The sequence below is a fragment of the Podarcis vaucheri genome (genome assembly GCF_965113315.1).
Source record: "Podarcis vaucheri genome assembly, chromosome: 17".
NCBI lineage: Eukaryota > Metazoa > Chordata > Lepidosauria > Squamata > Lacertidae > Podarcis > Podarcis vaucheri.
Window position 1 is genome coordinate 20,387,898 of NC_138755.1, and position 27,638 is coordinate 20,415,535.

At 45.6% G+C, this 27,638-nt stretch overlaps 1 protein-coding gene across 1 annotated transcript; it reads left to right on the forward strand.

The window, feature by feature from the left end:
• Positions 1 to 933: 933 nt before the first annotated feature.
• Positions 934 to 27,003, forward strand: RIGI (RNA sensor RIG-I). The gene is made up of 18 exons (XM_082204640.1): positions 934 to 1,244; positions 3,289 to 3,417; positions 5,232 to 5,410; positions 5,984 to 6,134; positions 6,357 to 6,488; positions 8,178 to 8,285; positions 9,889 to 10,039; positions 12,109 to 12,367; positions 13,332 to 13,494; positions 15,308 to 15,409; positions 16,137 to 16,294; positions 18,155 to 18,290; positions 19,480 to 19,628; positions 20,662 to 20,752; positions 20,921 to 21,091; positions 22,479 to 22,630; positions 24,025 to 24,171; positions 25,633 to 27,003. Exons 1-18 carry the CDS (start codon positions 1,139 to 1,141, stop codon positions 25,930 to 25,932), a joined length of 2,784 nt encoding a protein of 927 aa, XP_082060766.1. The 5' UTR covers positions 934 to 1,138; the 3' UTR covers positions 25,933 to 27,003.
• The last annotated feature ends 635 nt before the right edge of the window (positions 27,004 to 27,638 follow it).

Sequence of the window (27,638 nt, forward strand, 5' to 3'; positions counted from 1 at the left end):
AACTATCTTTTAGAAGACATCTGAAGGCAGCCCAGTTTAGGGAAGTTTTTAATGTTTGATGTTTTATCAATGTTATTAATATTCTACTGGGAGCCTCCCAGAGTGGCCGAGGTATAAATATTTTATTTATTTATTTAATAATAATAATAATTATTATTATTATTATTATTATTATTATCATCATCATCAAGGCCCAGCCAGATGCCTATGGGAAGTCTGCAAGCAGGACCTCAGGGCAACGATTTTCTTCTCACTTAGATTTCCAGCAGCCGCTTCTAACAATGGAGGTACAAGATTTGATTATTGATCCGTCAAGCTCACTTTTATTTCCACTGCAGGTGTGTGTCCAGTCCTACCTGTATGTTTGCAACAGGCTGAATACTTCCAGCAGGTAGCCTATGAAGAGAACAAGCTTGTTTTCTCCTGCTCCTGAGGCTGGGGCTCAAATCAATGTCTTCAAGCGACAAGCAAGAGGATTCTGACAGTTGTTGTTCAACAGCGCAGCCGTCTCCCCCAAATGCTCAAAATATCATTTAAAATATTCAATTGAGGTTCTGCCCCCCTCCCATCAGCAGAAGACTGTCTCTCCCCCCATGTCCTATTTGTGTCCCCATGATCACCCCAAAAAACAACCTTTGAGGATGCCCCCCTAACAAAAATCCTAGATACGAACATATCCCGCCCGCCCGCCCCCCCAAAAATAGCTGCTCTTCAAAGGACATTTGCCAGGTGTGATTGTAATTCGGGGAGAGAGGAACCCCTTTTGGAAACGCAGAGTGCACCCCGTTCTTGGATGCCTCCTTCCCTGCCCCCGCCGCCGCCCACACGGACCAACCGCATCCCAACTTTCGGTTTCCAATTCGTCACTTTCGATTCGTGCTTTTTGCCGGCGGGGCTTCCCTGTCCTTCCTCGGCCCGTCAGCTGACTTCGAGGAAATGCAGGAACGCCCCCCTCTATAAAGGGCGGGGATGCGGGACTGTGCCCCGACCAGTCGGGGAAGAAGGGATCGCGTTCTGCCGGTTGCCTCCGGGACTTGCAACTTTACGCAGCCTTTTTTGTTTTGCAGTATTTAGTTTGCGCGAGTCGCGCTGGTGGAGGAGGAAAGGAGGTTGCGAAAAGGGCTGGAGAGAGATCGGCATGAGCAAAGAGGAGAAACGGAGTCTGCTCTGCTATCGGCATTATATCGTGGAGACGCTGAAGCCTGCCTATGTCGTGAGCTACATGAAGGATTGGCTCAGCGATGGTGAGTCACTTGCAAAATGCCTTCTTTGCCTGCCTTTCCCGATGCACTTACTGGAGAGCAGGAAGCGGCAATGGTATAATAATAATTAATAATATGTTATTTATACCCCGCCCATGTAGCTGGGTTTCCCCAGCGGCTCTGGGCAAGTCTATTAAATACAATAGTCTATTAAATATTAAAAGCTTCCCTAAACAGTGCTGCCTTCAGATGTCTTCTAAAAGTCTGGTAGTTGTTTTTCTCTTTGACATCTGGTGGAAGGGCGTTCCACAGGGCAGATGCCACCACCGAGAAGGCCCTCTGCCTGGTTCCCTGTAACTTGGCTTCTCGCAGGGAGGGAACCACCAGAAGGCCCTCAGCGCTGGACCTCAGTGTCCGGGCAGAACGATGGGGGTGGAAACGTTCCTTCAGGTATACTGGACTGAGGCCATTTAGGGCTTTAAAGGTCAGCACCAACACTTTGAATTGTGCTCGTAAACGTACTGGGAGCCAATGTAGGTCTTTCAAGACTGGTGTTAGGTGGTCTCGGCGGCCGCTCCCAGTCACCAGTCTAGCTGCCGCATTCTGGATTAGTTGTAGTTTCCGGGTCACCTTCAAAGGTAGCCCCACATAGAGCGCATTGCAGTAGTTCAAGCAAGAAATAACTAGAGCATGCACCACTCTGGCGAGACAGTGCGCAGGCAGGTAGGGTCTCAGCCTGCGTACCAGATGGAGCTGGCAAACAGCTGCCCTGGGCACAGAATTGACCTGTGCCTCCATGGACAACTGTGAGTCCAGAATGACTCCCAGGCTGCGCACCTGGTCCTTCAGGGGCACAATTACCCCATTCAGGACCAGGGAGTCCTCCACACCTGCCCGCCTCCTGCCCCCCAAAAACATTACTTATGTCTTGTCAAGATTAAACCTCAATCCATTAGCCGCCATCCATCCTCCAACAACCTCCAGACACTCACACAGGACCTTCACTGCCTTCACTGGTTCTGATTTGAAAGAGAGGCAGAGTTGGGTATCATCCGCATACTGATGAACACCCAGCCCAAATCTGACAGCGAGGAAATCTGGCTTGGGTAGTGGTGTTTTTAAAGAGTTTCGAAATAGTTGCTGATAGCCCAGCGTCCTTGCAAATGGCTGTAAGCCCAGATGCCATTGTAGTGCATGGATGCTGGTCTGTTGGACTTGGGCCAGGAAGAGAAGGCACCTTCAAATTAAGTGTATATTATTATTATTATTATTATTATTATTATTATTATTATTATTATTTTCTCCTGATTTTAAAACCTCAAAGAAGGTTTTAAAAAGGTATCAAGGGAGCATACTAATTGGTTGCTAGAGAAACTCATTGCCGCAGGATTTGTTGGGGGCCACTAGCTAGCTTTTACTTATTTATTTTTTTAATTAGAGTTTATAAAGATAAATACAAAAATTATTGTCATGTTATATCTCTCCCCCCCTTTTTTTTGGTCCAAACTGGAACATTAATCCAGAGGCAGAAAAGGGAAATAAAAGAAAAGGGAGGGAGATAGATAAAGAAGGAGAGGGAAAAGAATTAAAAGAGAAAAAAGAGATAGTGATAATTTTATTTGTACCCTGCCCATCTGACCGTGTTGTTCCAGCCACTCTGGGCAGCTTCCAACATATTTAAAAACATAATAAAACATTGCACATTAAAAAGCTTGCCTATAGAGGGCTGCCTTCAAATGTCTTCTAAAAGTCAGATACTTATTTATTTCCTTGACATCTGCTGGGAGGGTGTTCCACAGGGCGGGCGCCACCACCAAGAAGGCCCTCTGCCTGGTTCCCTGTAGCTTCACTTCTCATAGTGAGGGAACCACCAGAAGGCCCTCGGAGCTGGACCCTCAGATTAAGAGCCTTATCCTCTACCAACTGATTTCATTCTTCCGCTTGCTTTTAGAGATGTGGTAACTCTTTGATCCTTGAGAAGCTTCTGAAATGAAGTAGCACTGCCTTTCCTTTTTTTTCTTCTTCTACTTGAGATAAGATATTTACTGCAAGAGTCACTGACGGCTGTCTTCTGACTTCATTCCAGAGACTGTGGAGAAAATCCAAAGTCATAAGGAGAAGCCCACCACTGCTGCGGGTTTATTTCTTGACTCGATTGTAAATCTCACGGAAGAGGGATGGTTCCGTGGATTCTTGAACGCGTTGAATACAGCAGGTTTGAGTGTGTTGTAAAAATTTCAAGTTGCTTGATTGTGTGAGATACATCTGTTAAAATTATTAGCCTTTCTGTACCCAACATTGCTTTAGCAAAATGGTGGTTTGTTTCTTTTTTTATATTATAATTCTTATTAGTTTTCAAGTGCAACAATCCAATAATAGCCTCGTTATAACAATACCAAACTCTGATAATGAGCTGAAAGAGACCTCTCCTCATGGGATCCTAGCAGTGCCGGATTTACATATAAGCTAAACAAGCTATAGCTTAGGGCCCCACTCTCTTGGGGGCCCCCAAAAAAATTAAAAGAAAAAAACTGGATGTACATTTCCAAAATATAAGATAAAAAACAAATAAATTAAAGCCTACATGCAGCAACAGTGTTTTGTGTTGTGTAGGCTCCTATGATGTACTGTATTTTTTGCCCCATAGGGCGCACCAGCCCATAGGGCGCACATAGTTTTAGGGGGGGGAATAAAGAAAAAAATTATTTCCCCCCCCCAGGCTGGGGCGGGGGAAGCCCGAGCTTCCCCCGGCCCCAGCCCCCAGAACAGGCTGCTATCCGCAAGTCGTGGGAGCCCTGCGCGGTCGCGCCGGGCTCCCATGGCTTGTGCAGAGCTGCGCGAAGCCTGGGGCGCGCTGAGCTCAGCGCACCCCAGGCTTCGGGATGCAGGCAGCTCTCTGCAAGCCGGGGGAGCCCGGCGGGAACTCCCGCGGGCTCCCAAGGCTTGCGGATAGCTTCCTGAAGCCTGGAGAGCAAGAGGGGTCAGTGCGCACCGACCCCTCTCGCTCTCCAGCCTTCAGCGAAAGCCTACATTCGCCCCATAGGACGCACACACATTTCCCCTTCATTTTTGGAGGGTAAAAAGTGCGTCCTATAGGGCAAAAAATACAGTAAGTAATGGGCCCCGCCTGCTATCCTGCTCCCTAAAATATCGCTGGTTTGCTCCTTTCTATATATAGGGTGCCTACATAAAATCTGTATTTTATGACAAATAAAATACATATTTTGTTATATGCAAATGGCTTTAGATACCTATTAGGTCCATAAATACTATATAGCATATATTCAACACACAATAACAGTGACAGTTTGTTGTTGACAAAGGACAGCTGGACATATAAAGGGCCCCCATTACCTTCAGTAGCTTGGGGCCTCATCAAACCAAATCCAGCCCTGGGTCCTTCCTGTGTCTACCTACTACTTTCAAAGAACTTTCTTGCAGCTGCCAAGGGTGATTTCTGCATGAGAGCAGGCCAGGCTATGTTCTCCTGGTCAGTTGGGCTCCTCTGTGAAATCCTCACTTCTAGCTGACCTTAGCTTCAGCTAGATGCAGGACTTGGCGGTCACACGGTAGCTGCAGTGTGCTTTTGGAGATGGCCTATTTTACAAGCACACAGGCAACATTGTCTCTCCCCTTTTCTTTTCCTTGTTTTGCGGTACATGTGGCAAAAATAAGGGGATCTCTCTCAAAAGAGAATCTAGCCATTGCCCAGTGGTTGCGAGCGAGCATGGAACCAAGGCTGAAGCCAGACATATATTTTAAAAACACTGTGAAAATGGTTTTTTTTAATTAAAAAAAAAAGTTTTAAAATATATATTGAATTTGCCACTAGCTCACCATTGCCATCTAGTGTCACATTTGTATAATGCACTGAAAACGCACTTAAGATGTTATATTTGCTTCTCAGTCCCAAGTGTCTTGAATGCTTTATTCCTGACAAAGGAAAGAAGTTGTTGTTTGGTGGAGTCACACTTTTTCTTGCAAGTTTTATCTGAAGCTATACATTTCCTCCCCCTCTTGTTTCTAAAGGTTATACTGGCCTCTGTGAAGCCATTGAAAATTGGGATTTTGAGAAGATTGAGAAGCTGGAAGTTCACAGGAAGTTGCTGAATCGAATTCTGCCCTCTTTGAGGGAAATTGATCCGGCTCAGATACTACTCTACCTGAAGGATTGCCTCATACATGAGGAGTTCGAAGAAATTCGACAGGTATTGCAGTGGTACCTCTACTTAGGCGCACCTCTGATTATGTTTCCTTTAGGATACGCATGCAGCAAACCCGGAAGTATTTTTGTGGGTTTCGCAGCATGCGCAGATGTGCTCTAGTGTGCCATGCGCAGAACAGGCACCTCCGGTTGCGAAAACCTCAGGATCCAACCAGAGCTCCGGAACAGATAGCTGGAGAGGCACTGCGCAGCTTTCCCTCTCTGCACAGCGCCCCTTCAGTGAAGCGGGAGGAGAAACGGAGCCCCTTCCATTTCTCCTCCCGCTTTGCTGGAGAGGCGCTGCGCAGAGAGGGAAAGAATTTTTTTTTCTTGTTCTCTAAAACAGTGTTCCCCAACCTTGGGCCTCCCGCTGTTTTTGGACTACAACTCCCATCATCCCTCGCTAGCAAGACCAGCGGTCAAGGATGATGGGAATTGTAGTCCAAAAACAGCTGGAGGCCCAAGGTTGGGGAACACTGCTCTAAAACTAGGTGCGTCTTATGGTCGGGTGCATCTTATAGAGGAAAAATACGGTGTATTTGTTCTCTCATGCTAATAATTTGGACTTGTCTTGCAGGTTAAAAGGAATGAAGGGAATGCAGCTGGTATGAGGAAGCTTGTAGAATGCCTCTGTAGGTCGGATAAGGAAAACTGGCCCAAGACCTTCCAACTGGCGTTGGAGCAGGCTGAATTTTACGACCAAAGCGAACTGTGGAATTTGAATGAAGGTAACCGGGCAAGTGGTCGTTGGGCCAGCTTTAGCCCTTTTCCAGGCCTTCTCAAAATGGGGAGTTGACCCACATGCATGTTGAGGTGAGGATGTCTATGCCAGCTCACCCCACCCCACCCCAGTTCAAGACTTCTTTGCACATTTTGAAAGCCTGGCGCTGTCGCCACCAAAACAACCATGGTGCGAATGTTCGATGCCTTTTCTTTTACCCCATGTTCAGGTAGTGTCGATAACACCTGTGTGGAAATGAGAGACGAAGACGAGGGAGCCTGTGCTGTTGATATCAATATACAGTTTTCTGAAGAAGCCGAATCGGACAATATGAGCGCGAGTCCGGGTTCCTCGTCGTTGGGTAAGACCATCTGAAAACTGTGTTAGCATCCGTATAGGAATCTGCATCCTATATTTAAATAAATGTAGAAAGGTAAAAAAATTCTCATTAAAAGTTTTTGGATAACCCTACTAGTGTTGTTAATCACTTACAATTTTTTTTAAAATATTGTGTAAATTTACTCCAGTCTTTTTGGAACACTTGATCGTGCTGGTTTTGGATATTCCCATCAGTTTCGCCAGTTCTGCAAAGTCCATCATTTTCATCTGCCACTTTCTTTGTTGGTACTTCTTTTGATTCCATTTTTGGGCGAGAAGGGTTCTTGCCGCTGTTACATGATCAGGGTTTTTTTTGGAGGGGGGGTATCTCTTCACCTACTATACCCAGTAAAAAGGCTTCTGATTTTTTAACAAAAGTGTTTTTAAACATTTTCTTTGACTCATTATATATCATTTCCCTGTAAGCTTTTACCTCTTTACAAGTCCACCACATATGGTAAAGGATACTGTCAGGGGTTCAGGAGCAGAGGCGAGGGCAAGGGAGGAAACAGAGAGCGAGGGGGAGGAGTCCGAAGAAAAGATGAGTGACGATGACGACCCGAGATCTCCGAGCCTGTCCAGTGAATCAGAAGATTCACAGAAAGGAGCGCCAGTGGCCAGAGCAAGGGGGGAGCTTAGGGGGACACCCCAGGAAGAAGGGTCCAGAGAGGGTTCAGAGGGCAGCAGTTGGAAATCGGGGCCAGCGTCACCAACAGAGCACAGTGGGGAGGAAAGGCGCCAGGTATCGAGCTCTGGCAGCTCGCAGCAGGGGGGAGGGCATGAGTCAGGAGTGGCCACACCTCCATCGGAGAGCGAAGAAACGGTCAAGCGGAAAGTGGAAGGTTGGGCGCGCACGCCAAGTTCAAATGCACCGGAAGGCGGCGCAGTGAGCAGCCCGGAAAGGGAGCCAGGTCCTAAAGCCCGACGCAAGGAGACAGGAGGGTCCGGGGGATCAGCGTCAGAAGAGTCCAGGAAGGAAGAGACCACGGGGGGCAGAGAGACCCAGAGGAGAACGGTCAGGCGGAAAAGGTGGAGTAAGGCTAGGGTATTAAGTTGGTGTACAAGGGGCGGAGACTCAGACGGAGCTTCGCCGGTCTAGCTTATAAGACGTAGAGCTGCACGCAGCAGCTTGGAAATGGAAACTGTAACTCAATAAAGACTTTTATAAAGTGAACGCTGGCTAGCGTGATCCTCTGTGAGCTAGGATCTGAGAGCAGCTCTGACAGATATCTTCCTTTTCTTTACATTTCCAGCACTCGTTAGATCTTGTCCTGTACATTTTAGCAAGTTTTGATGGTGTTAAATACCATCTATACATCATTTTCATCACATTTTCTTTAAGTGCACCGCATGCAGTAAAATTAATACCTTCATTCCACAGCCTTTCCCAACATTCTAACTGAATATTATATCCAAAATCTTTAGCCCATTGTATCATCACCCCTTTTATTACAGCCTTTAAACAGCTGTATATAAACGATTGTATATAAACATCATATAGACTTAAAAAGTAGAGGCGCAGGCCTGAAAATAATATTGGGATGGAGGGCCATGGCTGAGTGTTGCTTTAGCACTTGTAAGTTCAAGGTTTGTATCGTTACTTAAATAGATAACATGTAAGTTTTAAGAAGTGCCTTTTCCCAAAGTGCTTCTCCCTTGCTTGTGTTCCTAGGTCCTTGCCCCCGATCCGTTTATGTTCCAAAGGAGGCCAGGAGTTACCAGACTGAACTTGCCCGGCCTGCTCTCAGTGGCAAGCATACCATCATCTGTGCCCCTACTGGTAAGTTTATTAAATGGTAATAGCCAGCATTTGGATTGCAACACATTTCACATCTTCAGATTGCTTCACAAACATCACAGTTGTTGCCAACACACCAGGAAGAAGAGTCAAGACAACCAAATGCGGACAAGTAGGTTATATTTCTTAAATATAATAAAGGTACCCCTGACCGTTAGGTCCAGTCGCGGACGACTCTGGGGTTACGCGCTCATCTTGCTCTATAGGCCGCGGGAGCCGTGTTTGTCGCCAGACAGCTTCCAGGTCATGTGGCCAGCATGACTAAGCCACTTCTGCCAAACTAGAGCAGTGCACAAAAACGCCATTTACCCTCCCGCCGGAGCAGTACCTATTTATCTACTTGCACTTTGACGTGCTTTTGAACTCCTAGGTGGGCAGGAGCTGGGACTGAGCAACAGGAGCTCACCCCTGTCACAGGGATTCGAACTGCTGACCTTCTGATCGGCAAGCCCTAGGCTCTGTGGTTTAGACCACAGCGCCACCCGCGTCCCATTAAATATAATAACTTGAACTGATAAACTAGTCAGAGTCAATCTGTGTAACTGGATCAACTAAAGTCCGGGCAGGTGTTCATTAATAGATGGGGGTAATTTCATCTGGCATAGAAACTCTGTGTGACTAAGGGATGCACACAACCCAATGCTGCCTCAGGTAAGTGTTCCATTATTTCTGAAATCTTCTCACCTGCCCGGACCACATGCCCACTAGCCAAATTGAAGGAGCAGCACTCCAACAAACATCACCCTACAGTATGGAATAGGCGTGGGGAAAGAAGACCCCGGTCCATTAGAGTATCCCCCCAAAAAATTCCTATTCTGCCCTTGGAAAACAGATGACTAGCCTGTAGGCCCACACCACAAAAGGGCGGGGGGAGGTGCCAAACAAAGAAGAGGGGAGAGTGGGGGGCAGAGCAAGCTTAAATAGCTGGTCACCACTTCTCCCCATTGAGCGAAATCGCCCATTGGGCCATAACATTTCCCCCTGGGGAGATACCACCTCTCCTCTTCTTCCCGGGGAGGAGGGGTGTGGCAAATTTATCCCACCCACCCAAAAATGGTGGGAACGGCATTATTACAATAGCCTTAAAAGGCTCAAATTATCCCCATGTTCTAGCTGGGGAACTGAAGTTGCAAGTTCATGACTGTGTTGCTTCTTATTTATTTAATGGAGGGAATTTGAGCAGTATACAATCATTAAGATGTTTAAGCAGCTTACAAAAAATACTGGTTGGCTGGCATCTGTCTCGGGAGACGATGGATGACTGCACCTTGGGGCCAAAGCCATTTAGAGCTTCAAAGGTCAGCACCAACACTTTGAATTGTGCTCGGAAATGTACTGGAAATGTACATATCTGGATATGTCTGGGGTAGGAGCTGAAATTAGAGACTTGCCCTCTCGTAGTCCAAACTCTGAGCCAGGGGATCAGGTCCTCTGTTGGTACATACAATACAGTCATCTCTTAGGCAGGTGGTATGGAAGTTGCAGAAAGGTGTAAGGCCATTTTGGTTCATTCCAGGAGCAGTGAGGCGCTTTTGCTTTGCAAATCTATCCAACCAGCCCTGTCTTCTGCATTCTGTCTTCATAGGTTCTGGGAAGACTTTTGTGTCTATTATGATATGTGACCATCACCTCCGCAACATGCCTCCTGGACGGAAGGGGAAAGTGGTCTTCCTCACGACTAAAGTCCCAGTATATGAACAACAGAAGAAAGTCTTTGAGGAATATTTCAAGGGAAAGTACGACCTTAAGTCCACCTATGTAGTCATTGAGCCTTCTTGAACCCAAACGATTGGGAAAGAAAGGGTTTTTCTATATAGATAGATGCTTCCTAATCTTTCCCGAGAAATGGGTGCCCTATCTCCTCCACCACCAGATGTCTTCCTACCTTCATTGCAAGGAAGAGTTTTATCTCTGTGTCAGATCTGCAGTGCCTGGTCATGCACGGGGGAACCAATCCACAGTTTAACTGGGCTCTGCTACCTAGGGTTGACATTGTCATTCAGCTGCTTGGTCCAGCGTCTGTCAAAACATCATGCGAAGCCAGGAATCCTCCTGTATAGCAAGGGTTGAAGGCTACTGGTCCCCAAGCCCTGCAGCTGAGAGAGGGGCACAGAGCTTCTCAATCGGACCATCTGCTATCACTGCAGATGACCAAGAAGAAGTACAGGCAGTCACCAGCGGCGGAAGCCACCGCATGGAACTGCCTGTGATTCCCAGCTTCCTTGCTGGCCCTTCCATGTGGCCTGTCTGCCTGCTCTGTAAAGCTCCTCTGAAGGATCGGGTCCATTTAAATGGTAGATGTCAAAAGGACAGAATGCACCGGTTCCGGCAAAACACGTGAGAGAAAATCCAGCAGGTGTTTTAATATACGGAGTATCGGACCAAACCAAAAGCTGTTGTTCAGGTGGATTTAATGCTTTAAAAAAAATCTTCAATCAAAGCCCTTCAGAGCAGTCAAATGCTCACACCCAGGAGTGGCTTGGGAGAGGGAGTGGTATCTGCTTGGCCTCTTGGCAGTGGCATTGCCACCACTTCCTGGCGCTTTCACCGGTACCAGTGGCGTAGCCTCAGTTGCCAGTGCCCGGGGCAAGGCACAAAAGGGACAGGCCACCAAGGCTCATGGGCCTGCTTCCTTGTTTGACGGCATGCCACCATGCTTGCGGCTGCCTGCTCCCATGCAAGGGGCTCTGTGGCAGCCCCAGGGCACCAGTGACCCAGCACACACCACAGCGGTGCCAGCTGTGGTGCGAGAAGCGTGTGGTGCCAAAGGAGGGTGGGCGGCGAGAGGGGGCTCTGCCCCAGGAGGGAAGGGACAGGCCAACTGCTCGCTCTCCACTCGCAGCCCACCCGGGTGCTCAGGAGCCACGGGTTGCCGGGCCGGAAAAGGGAGCCACCTCCAGTCTAGCGGCCCAGTTGTGCCCTTCAGAAATTGCGCCCAGGGCGATGGTTCCTGATGCCTTCCCCTCCCCCTCACTCCTGGTGAGCAGCAGCCGTGCCACTGTGAAGAGGCCAAGTGTAAACTGCCAGCTGCCCCTCCTCAAGCCTTCGTTCTTCTAGTATTTGCCAATGGTGAATTGTGGCCTGGTTCAGCCGTTCTTTGACCAGAATGAGTCTCCTTGTGTTGGATGAGCAGGTGCAGACAGTATATATTTAATAATAATAACAACAACAACAACAATAATAAAATTTTATTTATACCCCACCCTTCCCGGTTCAAAAACCGGGCTCAGGGCGGCTAACAACATATTTAAAACACTTTAAAACACTTAATTATAAAAGCAGCATAAAGTACAGTATAAAAACATGAATAACAATAAAATTCAAAAATCAATTAGATAATCCCTAGGGCTAGCTAGCTGAATTGATCCTACTTGGGCCAGCGAGGAGGCCAGGGGAGAATTAGCTGTGGGGTCTCAGAGCAGTTAATCTTCATAAAAGGGGAGGGAAGAGAAGGGAAATAAAAGATCAAATTAAAGGCTAGGCAGAATAGCTATGTCTTACAGGCCCAACGGAAGGAGATTAAATCCTGAAGGGCCCTAGTCCTTAATTAATAAAAAAATTAATTAATTATTAATTAAATACCGGCCACCTTTTGATTTTCCATACATCTTTCCCCTTGCAAATTTCTCCTGGGGGTGCCAAATTACGAAACGATAAAGCAAAAGGTGGAGTGGGGACTTGGGCACGTAGATCTTTCACACGGTGGTATTTTTTAACACCTTCTCATGTGTCTTCAGACACGCTGAGTGCCCAAGGTGAGCTCCTAGTGTTATCAACGGCGTCTGTCTCCCACTCTCGCTTCCAGATTCAGTGTTGCAGGCCTGTGTGGGGAAAGCGCAGTGGGTGCCCCTTCGGATATGGTTATCGAGGCGAACGATATCACCATCATGACGCCTCAGATTCTCGTGAATTGCCTCAACTATGGAGAGCAAGCTTCCCTCTCGTCGTTCACGCTGATGATTTTCGACGAGTGCCACAACACGACCGGGAATCACCCTTACAGTGTGTTGATGTCCAAGTACTTAGATCTTAAATTTGAGCAAGCCGCAACACCGCTACCTCAGGTGAGACATGGTTCGGTCATGGAGAAGGTTTGGGAACGCAGGCCAAAACAACCAAAAAAGCTCAGAGCTTTTTCATGGGTCAACTATTAGAAGCTCAGAAGAATTACATCCGTCTGCCAGGGAAAGTCAGGATGGGTGAAGTCAAAACTAGGGCTGGACGATAGATAGATGTTTTCAACATCACGATATATCACCAGCTAAACATTGCGATATACCACTATATCACGGGGTCTGAAATAAGGATGGAACTATGTTGAGGCATTAAGGGACGCGGGTGGCCCTGTGGGTTAAACCACAGAGCCTAGGACTTGCCGATCAGAAGGTCGGCGGTTCAAATCCCCGCGACAGGGTGAGCTCCCGTTGCTCGGTTCCTGCTCCTGCCAACCTAGCAGTTCGAAAGCACATCAAAGTGCAAGTAGATAAATAGGTAGATTTTTGCATAACACCCCCACACACACCATGATTTGCAATATATTGCCAGGTCAAAATTCATGAAACCGATATCACGCTATGGATTTCAAACCGGTTTTGGACAATATATCACCCACAATATATCACCCAACTGCTTTTATAGGTCAGGCCCGGGGTCAAACGCTGCCCTTCAGCTTCTCTGTCTGGTCACAGAGACTCTCCTCAGACCATACCTTTCCATAGAATTACCTCACACCTTCCTTGAGTGTTTCTGCTTCCTTGAAATGTCACCTTGTCCTTTGACAGTGTCTCTCGCTTGCCTAGATGAAAGGGTGGGTGGGTGGGTGTAGAAGCTAGCCTAGTGTGCAAAGGTAAAATCTGCATTAACCGCCTCACCCAGTTTTGTCTCAGATACATAAGCTAGGTGCCAAATGGCTCCTTAAACCAAGGTTGCTCGTATGTATAAACAAGACATGCAGTTTATAGGGACTGAACTTGCCACAGTTTCCACAGTTGCAGGTGTGCAAATAAATCAAATGCAACATGTGCTCAGATTGTAGGACTGACGGCCTCCCTTGGAGTTGGCAGTGCCAAGAGCCTGGGTGAGACGGTGGAATACATTTGCAAGATCTGTGCCATGCTGAATGCCGAAGTTATATCGACGGTCAGAGAAAACATAAAGGACCTGGAGGAAGTTGTCTACAAGCCCCAAAAATGTTAGTACACATCTTAGCTGCTGTCTTTTTGAAGGAATGTAGCTTCCACCCATGCCCATTAGAAGAAGACGCCCAGGGAGATCTACTTACACGGTAAAGGAGATTAGACCTGAGCAAGACTGGAGGGGTTTTACAAGTTGTGGTATAGACCCTTGCCACCCCACTGCTCTTTTACATTAATGGCACTGGTAGAGGCTCAAGTGTGGTGGGCAACACTGTAGAACACAAGGAACAGTGGGATTATAGATCACAGCCTGCAGACATCATGGCGTGGTGCCTTCCTAAATGGCTCTGCTCTCTTCATACCTTCAGCCAAAGTTGCAATCCTAATCCCCCTTACCTGGGAGCCCCAGTGAATTCAATAGGACCTACTTTGGAGTAGACCTGGGACTCAGCTACAATAGTTTCTTTAAAAGTGTTTTAAATGCGTTATAACGCTGTGACACCAGATGACGCAGTAGAGGTATATCCTTCAGCAACGTGATTTCCCATTGTGAGCTCTCCTGAAACTTTTTTTTTTAATGTGTCTAGCTCCAGCCCTGGTAGTAATAGTAGTAGTAGTAGTAGTAGTAATAATAATAATAATAATAATAATAATAATAATAATAATAATTTATTATTTATACCCTGCCCATCTGGCTGGGTTTCCCCAGCCACTCTGAGCAGCTTCCAACAAAGTATTAAAATACAGTAGTCTGTTAAACATTAAAAGCTTCCCTAAATAGGGCTGCCTTCAGATGCCTTCTAAAAGTCAAGTTGTTCTTCTCTCTGACATCTAGTGGGAGAGCGTTCCACAGGGCAGGCACCACTACCGAGAAGGCCCTCTGCCTAGTTCCCTGTAACTTGGCTTCTCGCAGTAAGGGAACCACCAGAAGGCCCTCGGCGCTGACCTCAGTGTCTGGGCAGTACGATGGGGGTGGAGACGCTCCTTCAGGTATACTGGGCCGAGGCCGTTTAGGGCTTTAAAGGTCAACACCAACACTTTGAATTGTGCTAGGAAATGTGCTGGGAGCCAATGTAGGTCTTTGAAGACCGGTGTTATGTGGTCTCAGTGGCTGCTCCCAGTCCCCAGTCTAGCTGCCGCATTCTGGATTAGTTGTAGTTTCCAGGTCACCTTCAAAGGTAGCCCCACGTAGAGCGCATTGCAGTAGTCCAAGAGAGAGATAACTGGTTAGGATTGCACTGTTATTATTACCCCAGCCGCTGTGGCGAGCTTCAAACACACATGAAAACATAATAAAACATCAAACATTAAAAGCTTCCTGATATAGGTCTGCTTTCAAGTGTATTCTAAAAGCTGTATAGTTATTTAGCCCCTTGGCAAGGTGGGCACCACTGCTGAGAAGGCCCTCTGCCTGGTTCCCTGTAGTGCCAATGATTTTTTGTCAATTTCCCTAAAAAAGGGGGAAACATATTTTTGGGGGGAAGACACAACTTTGCCCCTCCCCCCCAAAAAAGCTCAATGGAAACTTTTTGAAATATGGCAACCCTAAGCTAATGCCATTTTTACTTGTGATAATAGGATTGTGGTCTAATCTACCATGTCATCATTGATGCACTTGTTTCTCCAGTCTGCCAGTTGGACATGGGAAAGTACCTGTCAATTATGGCTTCTCTACATGCATTGCGGGAGCCGGGCGATGCTTTCTAGCCACAAAGGCAAATTGAGATTGCATGTTGGTGTAAGAGAAAGTCCTCCCCATTTTTGAAAGAACACATTTTCTGTTTGGCTGAGGACCCAAGTAATGATGAATGGATGATCTCAGGTTCCAGGTAATAACATATTGCTAATGTTGGTTCTTCTTTACTGCAGTGACTTGCCTCGTGAAGAAACGTCCCCAAAACCGCTTTGTCACCATTATTGCAGACATGATGTCTGCAACTGAGAGCCTAGCAAGAAAACTCTATGCTATAGGTAAGGGCCTGGAGCAGGATTAGGGATGTCATTCCTCAGCTACATCTATATGTCTTTGGGACATTTATGTAATGTCTTTGAGGTAGTCACTGTTTTCCCAGCTTAGTTATAATGATTATGTCACTTCTTCTTATTGTGTTACCATCTCAAAGCAATGCACACAGAAGATGATTATTATTATATTTACATCCCGCCTTTTCCCAAGACCGGGAATCAAGGCAGCAACAAATAACATAGAAAAAGTTAAACTCTTAAAACAGTTAAATACATGCATACACATCTATCTATTTGTGCCTCTGGGGTGAAATCAAACCACGGTGTTAGCAACACCAGAGTGCCCGCCCCCCAATTTATATCTATATCTTATCTATATCTATATATCTATATCTTATCTAAAGATTCACACACCGCAAGAGCACTGAGACTTAATGGATTAATTTCACTATATAGTTCCTGTTTAGAAAGTGAATTCCATACCTAGGGTTACAAACACACAACATGCATTTAAAAGCAAATGTGTTCACCCAAAGAATCCTGGGAACTGGAGTTTACCACCCACAGAGCCACAATTTCAATCACCCTTAACAAACTACAGTTCCCAGGATTCTTTGGGGAAGTCATGCTTTGAAGGTACGTTGTGTATTTTCCCCGTGCCTCATTTACATGGATATCTTTTTATTGAGTTTGGCAACGGCATACCTGTTTTTCCCTCCCCTCACCCCGTCAGATGCTTTGTCTCACATTAAAAGTCGGTGTTTTGGAACCCAGAAATATGAGCAATGGATCGTTGATGTGCAGAAGAAATGCCGAGTGTTGCAGCTGCCAGACAAAGAGGAAGAAAGCCGGGTTTGCAAGGCTCTTTTTATTTACACAGAGCACCTTCGGGTGAGTAGCCACTCTTTCCTCAGAAAGCCAGCCATTTCCCCTCTGCTCTGAGTCCAGGAATGAACAGAGGGATTTGGGTTTAGCCTGTCTGGTTTGGATTGATGTTACAATAGTCAATGATGGACTTCTACACTCAGTGGTCTTGAACCAAGATCACATATTCGTCTCCTTGGGAGCCATTTTGTCGTTCTGTGGCAACTCTTTCCACTCAGTGAGTTATTACTCTTCACTGTCTTACCACACATACAATTCAGGCAGTGTTTTCTATTGGAGAAAATTACCAAGTTCATGTGGTGAGTTTGCATCCGCAAGCTACTTTAGGTGAGAGGGGTTTAAAGCGGGCCTGGCTTGGCCGCCATTTTGTGTCATGCCAACCCAAAGAAACCTTACTAGACGCTTCTGCTGTGTGGTTGAAGGGTACCACTAAAATGTTCTTGACTAGCCCAGATAATAAATGTTCAAGATTTCTTTTAGCTTCCTTGAACTCTAATGAATGTGTCTTGCTTCTCTGGACAGAGGATAGAGGGAGATGTCGAAGTGTGTGTAAAAATGGCTGCTCACCCTTTCCCAGGTGGGCGACGGTTGTGACCCCCCTCGCTCCTAGCCGCCATCCCGGGGCGTTCAGAGCTCACGTTGCCGCTTGGGTATCTGGGAATTTCCCCGGCCAGTTGGTCTACTAGGCAGGATTGCCCACCAATCAGAGACCCTTATGACTGGTCAGTGCTTCGCTGGTTGGCCGGGCGTTGTCTTTCATGTCCAACTGGGCAGCGATGCATTTAAGCCGGCTGTGTTGGAGATCTCGGCACAGAGCAGATTGGCCAGTGGTGGCCTTGGGATGGTCACCCCTGTAGATCATCATCTTGGGTAGGCCAAAATCCACGAAATGACCCTCACATGGTTTCAGCCCTCTGGCAGGAGGCTGAAACAGACATACACCCAATGCCTGAGCCAAAGTTCCACTTACATCTGTAATCAATAAAGTTGTGGCCATTTTCTTTCTTTCTTTTTTAATTTTTTTTTAATTTTAACATACAAATTCTAATACATACCACAAAACTTCACCACATACAATCTTTTTTTGGGGGGACTTCCATCAGCACCTCTGATGATCCACCGTTTTAACCACTTCTTATGCATTTCTTAAATTCATATTGCCCTTAATTATCTTAACTAACCATCCTCCCCTTTATCCATTTTTGCAATAGTTCCAATAATTCACCTCACAAAACTTCTTGCAAACCTACGAACGTAGTCTGATCATCACAATTACTTTTCAAATAGTCTGTAAATTTACACCAGTCTTCTGTGAATTTCTGGTCCCGCAGATTTCGAACCCTTCCTATTAGTTTATCTAGTACTGCATAGTCCATTAATTTCATCCTCCATTCTTCTTTCCTCAGTAATTCCTCTTGCTTCCATTTTTGTGCCAATAATATTCTTGCTGCCATCGTTGCATATAAAAACAGCTTACATTCTTTTCTATTTATATCACTTCCTACAATGCCCAGTAAAAATGCTTTTTTAAAAAAATAAATGTATATTACAACATTTTTTTCATCTCATTATATATCATTTCCCAGAAGCTTTTAAGTTGTGGCCGTTTTCAACCTAGAACGTTGTTTGCCTGAGTCCATCTTACCACTCCTTATTTTAACCACAGCCTCTGGCACCTCAATTAGCCTTGCGGGCAAAACCTACATTTACTTTCCTTGCCTTCCGCACCACTGGAAGTTGTGTCGTTGAAGATTGTCCAGAAGGGAGCTTGCTGCCCTCAGTCTGAAAAATCTCCCCCCGCCTCTGTTTTCACCCCTAAGTTGAATTATTGATTTCAAAAGCGTTTGAATTTTCCTTTGCATCCAGAAATACAACGATGCCCTCATTATCAACGAAGATGCACGTACTCAAGATGCACTCGCTTACCTGAAGGAGTTCTTTAAGAATATCCGAAGTGGAGGCTTTGATGAAATAGAGGAGAAGCTGACTTTGGATTTTGAAGGTACTTCAAAGGAATACCCAGGGCTTTTTTTTCACCCAGCACCTCTCAGTTGGGCGCCATTGCCATTCTAAGAGAATGAGGGAGGCGTTCATGAGGTGAGTTCCAGCACCTCTTTTTCTAGAAAAATGGCACTGGTAATACCTCCTTTCTTGGTTGAGGTGTAGTAGCCAAGTAAATGCATTTGAAGTATAAGTTGGAAACAAGGAGCAAGTTCTCACTAATCTTGTATAGGTAAGGTAAGGTAAAGGTAAGGGACCCCTGGACAGTTAATTCCCGTCAAAGGCGACTATGGGGTGCGGTGCCAAGGGAGCTGGCATTTGTCCACAGACAGCTTTCCGGATCATGTGGCCAGCAGGACTAAACTGCTTCTGGTGCAACGGGACACCGTGACGGAAACCAGAGCAAACGGAAACACCATTTACCTTCCCACCGCAGCGGTATCTATCTACTTGCACTGGTGTGCTTTCGAACTGCTAGGTTGGCAGGACCTCGACAGAGCAATGGGAGCTCACCACCACAGATTCGAACCGCTGACCTTCTGATCAGCAAGCCCAAGAGGCTCAGTGGTTTAGACCACAGCGCCACAAGAAGTGAAAAAGAAACAGGAAGTAGCCAAGCTGCCTCAATCCTTTGCTGATGAAACTCTTAAAAGGTTGCTGAGATGATAAAACAAGATCATCTCATGGGTCCTGCCTGATGTTTTTGGGTGAAATACAGAAAAAATTGTAAGTTGCTTCAGCTCAGGGCAGGATTTAGGTTTGATGAGGCCCTAAGCTACTGAAAGTACTGGGGCCCTTTATATGTCCAGCTGTCCTTTGTCAACCACAAATTGTCACTCTTTTTTTGTGTTGAATATATCCTATATGGTAATTTATGAACCTAATAGGTATCTAAAGCCAGTTGCACATAACAAAATATGTATTTTATCAAAGTACATCCAGTTTTTTCCCCTTTAATTTTTTTGGGCCCCCCAAGAGAGTGGGTCCCTAAGCTATAGTTTGTTATCTTATACGTAAATTCGGCACTGCTTCAGCTAGCCCGGGTTTTTTTACAAGCAAGTATTATAGAGAAGTGAAAGAAACTAGTGATGGTCTTGTGTACTAGATTCTGCCTTTTTCTTCGGGGGCGGGGGGGGGTATGATCTCTCATATATCACACACACATGGAGATAAAACTTTTTTCTCTGCAGCTAAATTGCCAGAGCTGTGTAAAGATGCTCAGGATGAATCCAATGAAAACCCCAAATTGGAAAGGGTCACTTTTATTCTGGAAGAAGAATACCGCCTCAACCCGCAGACACGGACTATTCTCTTTGTGAAGACAAGGGCACTAGTAGCTGTAAGAGAACCTGTCTTAATAGCCCTAATGGGGCAATTGAAAATATCTTGTCTATTTATTCTGTTGTGCTTGGGCTGAAATATGAATCAATAACATTGGCTTCCTAGCCAGTAAGTTGTTTTTAAAAATAAATTAGCTATGCAGTAAAATAATCGTGACATGTCAATGTAAAACACACCATCCAAAAATAATTTTGTTCTGCTGTCTCGTTTCATCAAGAGTAAAATGGCAAGGTTAGGAGTGAAGTTTTGGCTTCTCTCTGTTTGAAAGGATGAATGAGTGCCAATCCAATGTGACATGAATGAGCAGGACTAGAAGGTCTCCCCTTCCTGTGTGTCTGGGAGGAGCAGTTTGGAAACTTGGAAGTTTTGAATACGCATAGCTTTCTATGCTGTCTGTAGGGCTGGTTAAACAAACCCATCTTAAGAAATTATGGTTTGTAGGTGGGTTATTTGAAACAAACAACAGCTGACATGTTTGTTTGGATGGCATAGCAAACCGTGGTTAGCAAACCATGGTTTGCTATGTCATCCACACAAACAAACCATGGTTAGCAAACCACGGTTAGCCAAAAGTTGAAACAGAAGTTTCTGGACTCCTGCCTGTGCCACAGGAGGAGAGAGGGAAGAATATGAACTTAGCTAGGCTCTTTCCCATTTGTGAGCATCACACTGAATTGTGGTTCAGCATGATGTGTACCAAGTGTGTCAATGACACTGGCTTTCATGCAGTGTCACCAAGAGAGGACCTGTTGGAGAGGACCTTCTCAAACCATCCAGAAGGTATATGCTTCAAAGCATAACTTCATTTCAATCCTAGGAGAGTTTTTCCTGTCCTACGTATTCAGTGCTCTGAATTTTTTTAAGATAGTGACTGGTTAGTGAGTTGAAAAGAACGCTGCGGATTCCTTACAGAATATCTGCCCCAAAATGTTGAGCATCTGTTTGTGTAGATATATGTGGGAGTGTGGCCTAAAGCTCAGTTGAATCAAAGACTGGGTGGAAAGAAATTCTGAGACCAATAAATTTTACAGGCATTGAAGAACTGGATAGAAGAGAACCCTCAACTTCAACACCTGAAGCCAGATGTATTGATGGGCCGTGGAAAAAGGAATCAGCAAACAGGTAAGGGAACTTTGTCTTTTACTAACTTCGTTGAGACAATGCCAATTCAGAACACCACACTATTGAGAATGGTGAATAGCAATGCCTTTGTTAAGGGCAATGCCTGTGTTAATAGCTTTCATTCTGTGGATAATTTTTATTTTTCTTGGTCAACTTTTTTTTTTAAAGGTATGACACTCCCGAATCAAAAAGGTGTCTTGGACTCCTTCAAAACCGATGGGGACAGCAAGATGCTCATAGCTACATCTGTTGCCGATGAAGGGATAGATATTGCTCAGTGCAACCTTGTTCTTCTGTATGAATATACGGGCAACGTCATCAAAATGATACAAGTCCGAGGTAGGTGGTGTAATTATTCCATGGTCCATAGGCCATGGATGGTGTTCCAACCGAGGGTGAGCTTATACTGCCAATTGTGCGGCTGCACAATTCGTAGCAGGTTATGCAAGCCTGGAAAGCAGGTGTTTCAAGAGTCTGTTTGTAGACATTGCCTCCATCATGGAACAAAAAATGAGCTTATTGATCCTGGCCATGGTTTTGTTTCTGATTTGCTTAATAGTTATTACGTTCTTAAAGTGTTTAGAGCAGAGGTAGTTAATGCGGGGGACGAGGGGGGCGCTGTGGTCTAAATCACTGAGCCTCTGGGATTGCCGATCGGAAGGTCAGCGGTTCGAATCCCCATGACGGGGTGAGCTCCCATTGCTCGGTCCCAGCTTCTGCCCACCTAGTAGCTCAAAAGCACACCAGTGCAAGTAGATAAATAGGTGCCGCTCCGGCGGGAAGGTAAACGGCGTTTCCGTGTGCTGCTCTGGTTTGCCAGAAGTGGCTTAGTCGTGCTGGCCACACGACCCGGAAGCTGTCTGTGGACAAATGCCGGCTCCCTTGGCCTATAGAGTGAGATGAACACCGCAACCCCAGAGTTGTCCATGACTGGACCTAATGGTCAGGGGTACCTTTATCTTTACCTTTTAGCCAATGTGGTGCCCTCTGGAAAGGCTGGACCCCAACTCCTAGCAATCACCAACATCTGGTACTACAGAAGCCAGCAAAATTAAGTCTCTACTTGGGCTGGGTTTCAACATCTGGTTTTCAGCATCATTCTATATCACCAGCTAAACATCACAATATACCGATATATCATGGTGTCTGCAATAAGGATGGAGCTATGTGAAGCTTCAGGGTTTTTCCCACATCATGATTTGTGCATTCATAGCATAGCAGACACACACACATCATAATTCGTGATATATTGCCAGGTCAAAAATAATGAAACTGATATCACGAAATGGACATCAAACTAGTTGTGGACGATATATTGCCCAGCCCTAGTCTCTGCCAGATTAGATTACAGTCTTAATAGGCATGACACAAAAGGAAGAGGTGGGAAGAAAGAGAAGCAAGTTCAGAGTGCAATGTGATCACTTTGTAAATGCAAGCATCTGGTAATCTAGCAAGTTAAACATTCTGGGCTAAACCTCCACTGGCCCCATGAAATGTTTGGGAATGTTTGCTGGAGGCAACCTGGAGGGTGGGGGATAGTGGGGCACTTGGAGAGAGCAAGTTCACCTTGCTCTACCAACTGAGCTATCCCAGGGCATGTCATGCTCACTCTCATGCCTGGGCTTTCCTGCCCTTCTTCCCCCTCAAAGTGAGTATGGCAGTGGGTGTCCCTCCACCTTTCCTCGCTCTGTGGTTTCTAAACCTGTTTGTTCTGTGCCGCCTTCAGGACGCGGAAGAGCCAAAGATAGCAAGTGCATCCTTGTGACAAGCAAAAAAGAACAGGAGGAGAACGAGAAATATAACATCTTAAAAGAAGAGATGATGAACCAAGCCATCGAGAAAGTGCAGAAGTGGGATGAGGAGACATTTGCGCAGAAGGTGACTCCATTTTCATACTTTGCTTTCAAACAACAACAACAAATAAACCTATTGTTGGCCCCATGAGTGAGTTCTGGAGCTCAGAAGCAGAGTACCTGGGAGAAGGGCCATAGTTGTCAACGTTTTCCTTTTTTTAAGGGAAATTCCCTTATTCTGCATAGGATTCCTCTCAATAAAAGGGAAAAGTTGACAGCTATGGAGAAGGCAAGCACAAAGGATCAGCGGCGGAGCAAGCCGATTGGGCGCCTGGGGCAGCGCACATGCCCTGCGCCCAGGGGCGGGGCCAGCCGCCCCTGGGGAGGGGTGAGCCAGGGCAGGACACTCCGCGGGGCCTCCAAGGAGTCTGCCTGCCTCCTCCCACTCAGCTGCCCTACAGCTTGTGGGGAGGCGGTGAGCAGACCGTTTGGGCAATGTGAAGCTTACGCGCGCTCAAGCCACTGTGTTTCTCCCAGGAGAGACACGTGGCTCAGGCGTACTGCAGGCCCCGCAGTGAGTGCCGCTTGGCATTTTCTCACCCCCCTCAGTGGTGACACCCAGGGTGGCCCACCCCCACCGCACCCCCTTCCTCCGCCACTGCAAAGGCCTGCCTAAATTTTGAATGTCTTTTAAAAGCTTCCATTTGCGGAGTCAGAACTATTGGCCCATTTAGCACAGTTCTGGCCACACTGATGGGCAGTGTCTCTACGGTAGGCCTAGGCGATAGTCTGGTTTTCAACATCCCAATATATCACACCAGTTTGGGAGACTATATTGATATATTACCTCTCCAAGGTTTTAGGCAGGAGACATTTCCAACTTGGCCTGGAGATCCACCTTGGGAGAGTCAGGATGTACCGTACTTTTCTGTGTGTAAGATGAGGGTTTTGTATGTTAAAATAATGTATAAAAACTGGGGTAGTCTTATACACGGATTGTGCATAGGGGGAACGGGGGATTGGTTGCTGCCATGAGCAGGAGATTGTAAGCGACTACCCACTACACTACCCACTATCCATGGCTGCGTCAAGCGCTTTTGTTGATTGGCTGCTGCTGCAGCAATTGGGCGGGCTGCTGTTGGTGGGCTGTCAGACGATTGGTGGCTTCTGCATCATGTGTGATAGGAAGCGCTGTTCAGTTGTGTGAGTGGTTTTTGGCAATCCCCCCCCCAAAAAAAGCTCAACAACAATGGACAATTCTCCCCCCCAAAAACTCAACAACAATTTTCTTAATTCCAGGTCCCCAAAATAGATTATACACAGAAAAATAGGGTAAATCATGCTCTGCCCAATGGCCCTTCGTTGCGTCATTCCCTACATTGAAGTGTTCTGCCCTCCGCAATAATCATCAGCCTCCAGGAGCTCCCCAGAGAAGTGGTTATCTCTTGCCCTCTGTTCTAACCACTCCTTTCCCCTTAGATAAGCAACTTGCAGAAGATACAAAAGAAAATTCAAGATTCCAAGAAGAAAGAGCCTCAGCCCAAGCTGGAGACAGGCAAGCGGAAATTGTTGTGCGGGAAGTGTAAAGCACATGCCTGTGACGTGGAAGATATCCGGGTGCTTGAGGTAAACTTACAGTGGGAATTCTTGCGCATTATGCCTCACGGAGTGGGTTTTGTGTTGTTGTTTTAACCAATTTTGTCATTTATGGATGAGGGCATGGGTGGTGAATTTTGCGTCACTTGTGTTTCTTCTGCTCAAACTGTGCAGAATGTACAAGAAAGCACACATTTCCTACAAAAGAGATTCCCGAATATGCTAAAGCTATCCAATATTAGAAGCACCTTCAGTGACCTGTTGGCCTCCTACATTTTGGACTCCCAGGTCCCCATCAGCCTTGGCCCAATAGGCAGGGATGTTGGGAGTTGTAGCCCAGCCTTGGTTGGGTAGCACCCATTTTGGCTTCCGGTTGTAGTGGGATGCAAGTGAAATTCTGTGCACCAAATAAATGATATAATCTTTGTGTGTTTTTGCCCGGGTCCCTTGCTGTGAAAAGCAGGCTCTTATCTCATGTGCCCAAATGCTTTGAGGGGAAAACAAAAGGGATCCTATGCCTTTGTAAAAATGGATGACCATTTTTGTCAAATGACAAATGTAACCACAGCGGCTCTGTGGCTCATCTATATTGCTAAATTGCGAGTGAGGTGTTGCTTCTGCATATTTGTGATCAGATGGAGACATGGAGTAAGATTCTCAAGCAGGGCAAACGTGGTGAATAGAATACACTGAAGTCCAGTGCCGAGGGCCTTCTGGTGGTTCCCTCTCTGCGAGAAGCCAAGTTACAGGGAACCAGGCAGAGGGCCTTCTCAGTAGTGGCACCTGCCCTGTGGGACGCCCTCCCACCAGATGTCAAAGAGAAAAATAACTACCAAATAATTTTATTATTATTATTTATTTATACCCCGCCCATCTGGCTGGATTTCCCCAGCCACTCTGGGCAGCTTCCAACAAAACACTAAAATACAATAACCTATTAAACATTAAAAGCTTCCCTAAACAGGGCTGCCTTTAGATGTCTTCTAAAAGTTTGGTAGTTATTTTTCTCTTTGACATCTGGTGGGAGGGTGTTCCACAGGGCGGGCGCCACTACCGAGAAGGCCCTCAGAAGTGGCCTTGGCAGCCTGCTTGGGAGAACAGAGTGGTGTGTTTGTATGTGTGCGCACACACACATACACACAAGCCTATTCTGCAAAGGTACTATTGGTTGCTGTGCCCACTTTTGTCTCTAGCCTTGCCAACCTACGCAGCCTGGCCTGTGGACCTCAGGGTGTTGCCCAGAAGGGAATGTAGCTCTTTGGGTGAAAACATTTCCCCACCTTTGTGCAAAGGCAAACCCCGTAAAAATATGGTTGCCATGTTCCAAGAAGTAAAATTCAGTTGTTGAGCTTTGTTTCCCCCCTCTCTTTTTGGGGGGGACATTACGAAAACGTTTTTGCTGCTTTTCACTCAAGGTGCAGACTATGCCTGTGTAGAACTAGTCCTAAATCTGGGCCGAATGTTCATGTAACTTGTACGTTTTTCTTCTAGGTAGCTCACCACACTGTCATAGATAAGAACTTCAGGAACCGGTATACAACAAGGGCTCATAGCAAACCCGTCCACTGGGGTCACTTTGAGAAAAAAAGCAAGATATACTGCAGCGATGCCAAATGCCAGCATGACTGGGGCATCGCAGTGAAGTACAAGGCATTTGAGGACATACCCATCATAAAAATCGAGAGCTTTTCAGTATACGACGTGGTCAAGGGGAAGCAGGATTATTTCCGGAAATGGAAAGATGTTAATTTTGCGCTGAAAGAATTTGATATTAAAGAAATGTCCAATTAAAATGCAGAACGGGCCAAGCTACTTGTGGAACCTTTGTTCTGAACGAACAAACAGGCACCTTCCATTTTTACAGCTTTTAAAGGGGAAGGCTAACATTGAGTGCATTTGCTGTTAATAGCATTAAACTCTGTGTTTTATCATTGCAATTACTGTAGAAGCTTCATTTGACGTATTTTGTACTTTAGCGCTCTTAGGTGTTAGTCAGCATTGCTTGATCAAATGCCATTCTGCAAAACCTTTGAAAGAAAGAAAGAAAGAAAGAAAGAAAGAAAGAAAGAAAGAAAGAAAGAAAGAAAACAAAAACTTGGTGGGTTGATTGGAATCTTAACGGTATTTACCACATGCACATTGAAGTTCTTGAATAGATTAAACCTCTCTCCCAGTCACATCTGTCGTGTGTGGCACACTTTGTGATGGCTTGACAACTTCGTGCACATACTGGAAACTGTAGCTGTTGCCTTACAAAGTTCACACAGAAGCATAATATTGCTTACTTTAATTCGCCTGTGGAAACAACTCAGAGGCTATTAAGAAAAAGGATAACAAGAAGAAGATTGAAAGATGAGACTGGTGAACACTAAAAGCAGCAGAAATATGAGATGATTGGACCCTACTGAACTCGAAGCATGGGAACTCCCAACAAAAAATTATAATTTGGCAAAATATTTGGACTTTATGATATGTATTGGTAAAATTTGGAATAATTAATGTGATATGATTGGATTGTTAAATGGAAAACTTAATAAAAATTATTATTATTTTAAAAAAGGAAACTGTAGCTGTTGCAGCTGTTAGGAAGATAATGTTGTGATTATATCTGCATTTTCTTCTTCCAATAAGGGCAAGGAGGCATAAATGATGGTACAGCCTTTGTTTGTAACTAGTCCATAATAAGGTAGGTTGGATTCCAAGGCAGCAAACGACCTTGGGCAAAAAACATTAACTCATGCATGCAAAAAGGTTTCGAGTTCTCTACACTCCTTGTTCCAAATGCCGTCCTCGAGCTACTGTCAAGTCTTTCAAATAACAGAAATTCTTAAAAATTAGTTAATTAAAGCCACTTTAAACCCATTCAGTCTGCGGCATGATTATTGCTCCAGGAATGTTAAGCTCTTTGTAGCTAAATGTGCTATCTAGGAGGGATCAGACCAGTCTTAGTATTTCATAGAATCATAGAATTATAGAGTTGGAAGAGACCACAAGGGCCATCGAGTCCAACCCCCTGCTTGGCAGGGGGTTGGACTCGATGGCCCTTGTGGTCTCTTCCAACTCTATAATTCTATTTGGCCATTTTGACTTAATGGATCATTCAGAATGCTACTCCTAACCAAAAACATGATTCACTGTACCTTAGGGACTTCTATTTCAACCAAATAACAAATAGATGTTACAACAGGAAGTCTCAAATCCGAAGTACACTGGTACCTCGGTTTACAAACTTAATCCGTTCCAGAAGTCTGTTCTTAAACCGAGGCGCGCTTTCCCTAATTAGCCTTCCACCACCAGTCCCCTTCAACCGTTCGGATTCCATTCGTAGACTGAGGTAAAGTTCACTAACCGGAACACTACTTCCTGTTTTGCGGAGTTGGTATACTGAATAAGTTCGTAAACAAGGCTGTTCTTAAACCGAGGTACCACTGTAAAACTATTTTCTGTCAGGAAATGAATACAGATTTGAGTTGCATTTTGCAATCAGTAAGTTTTAG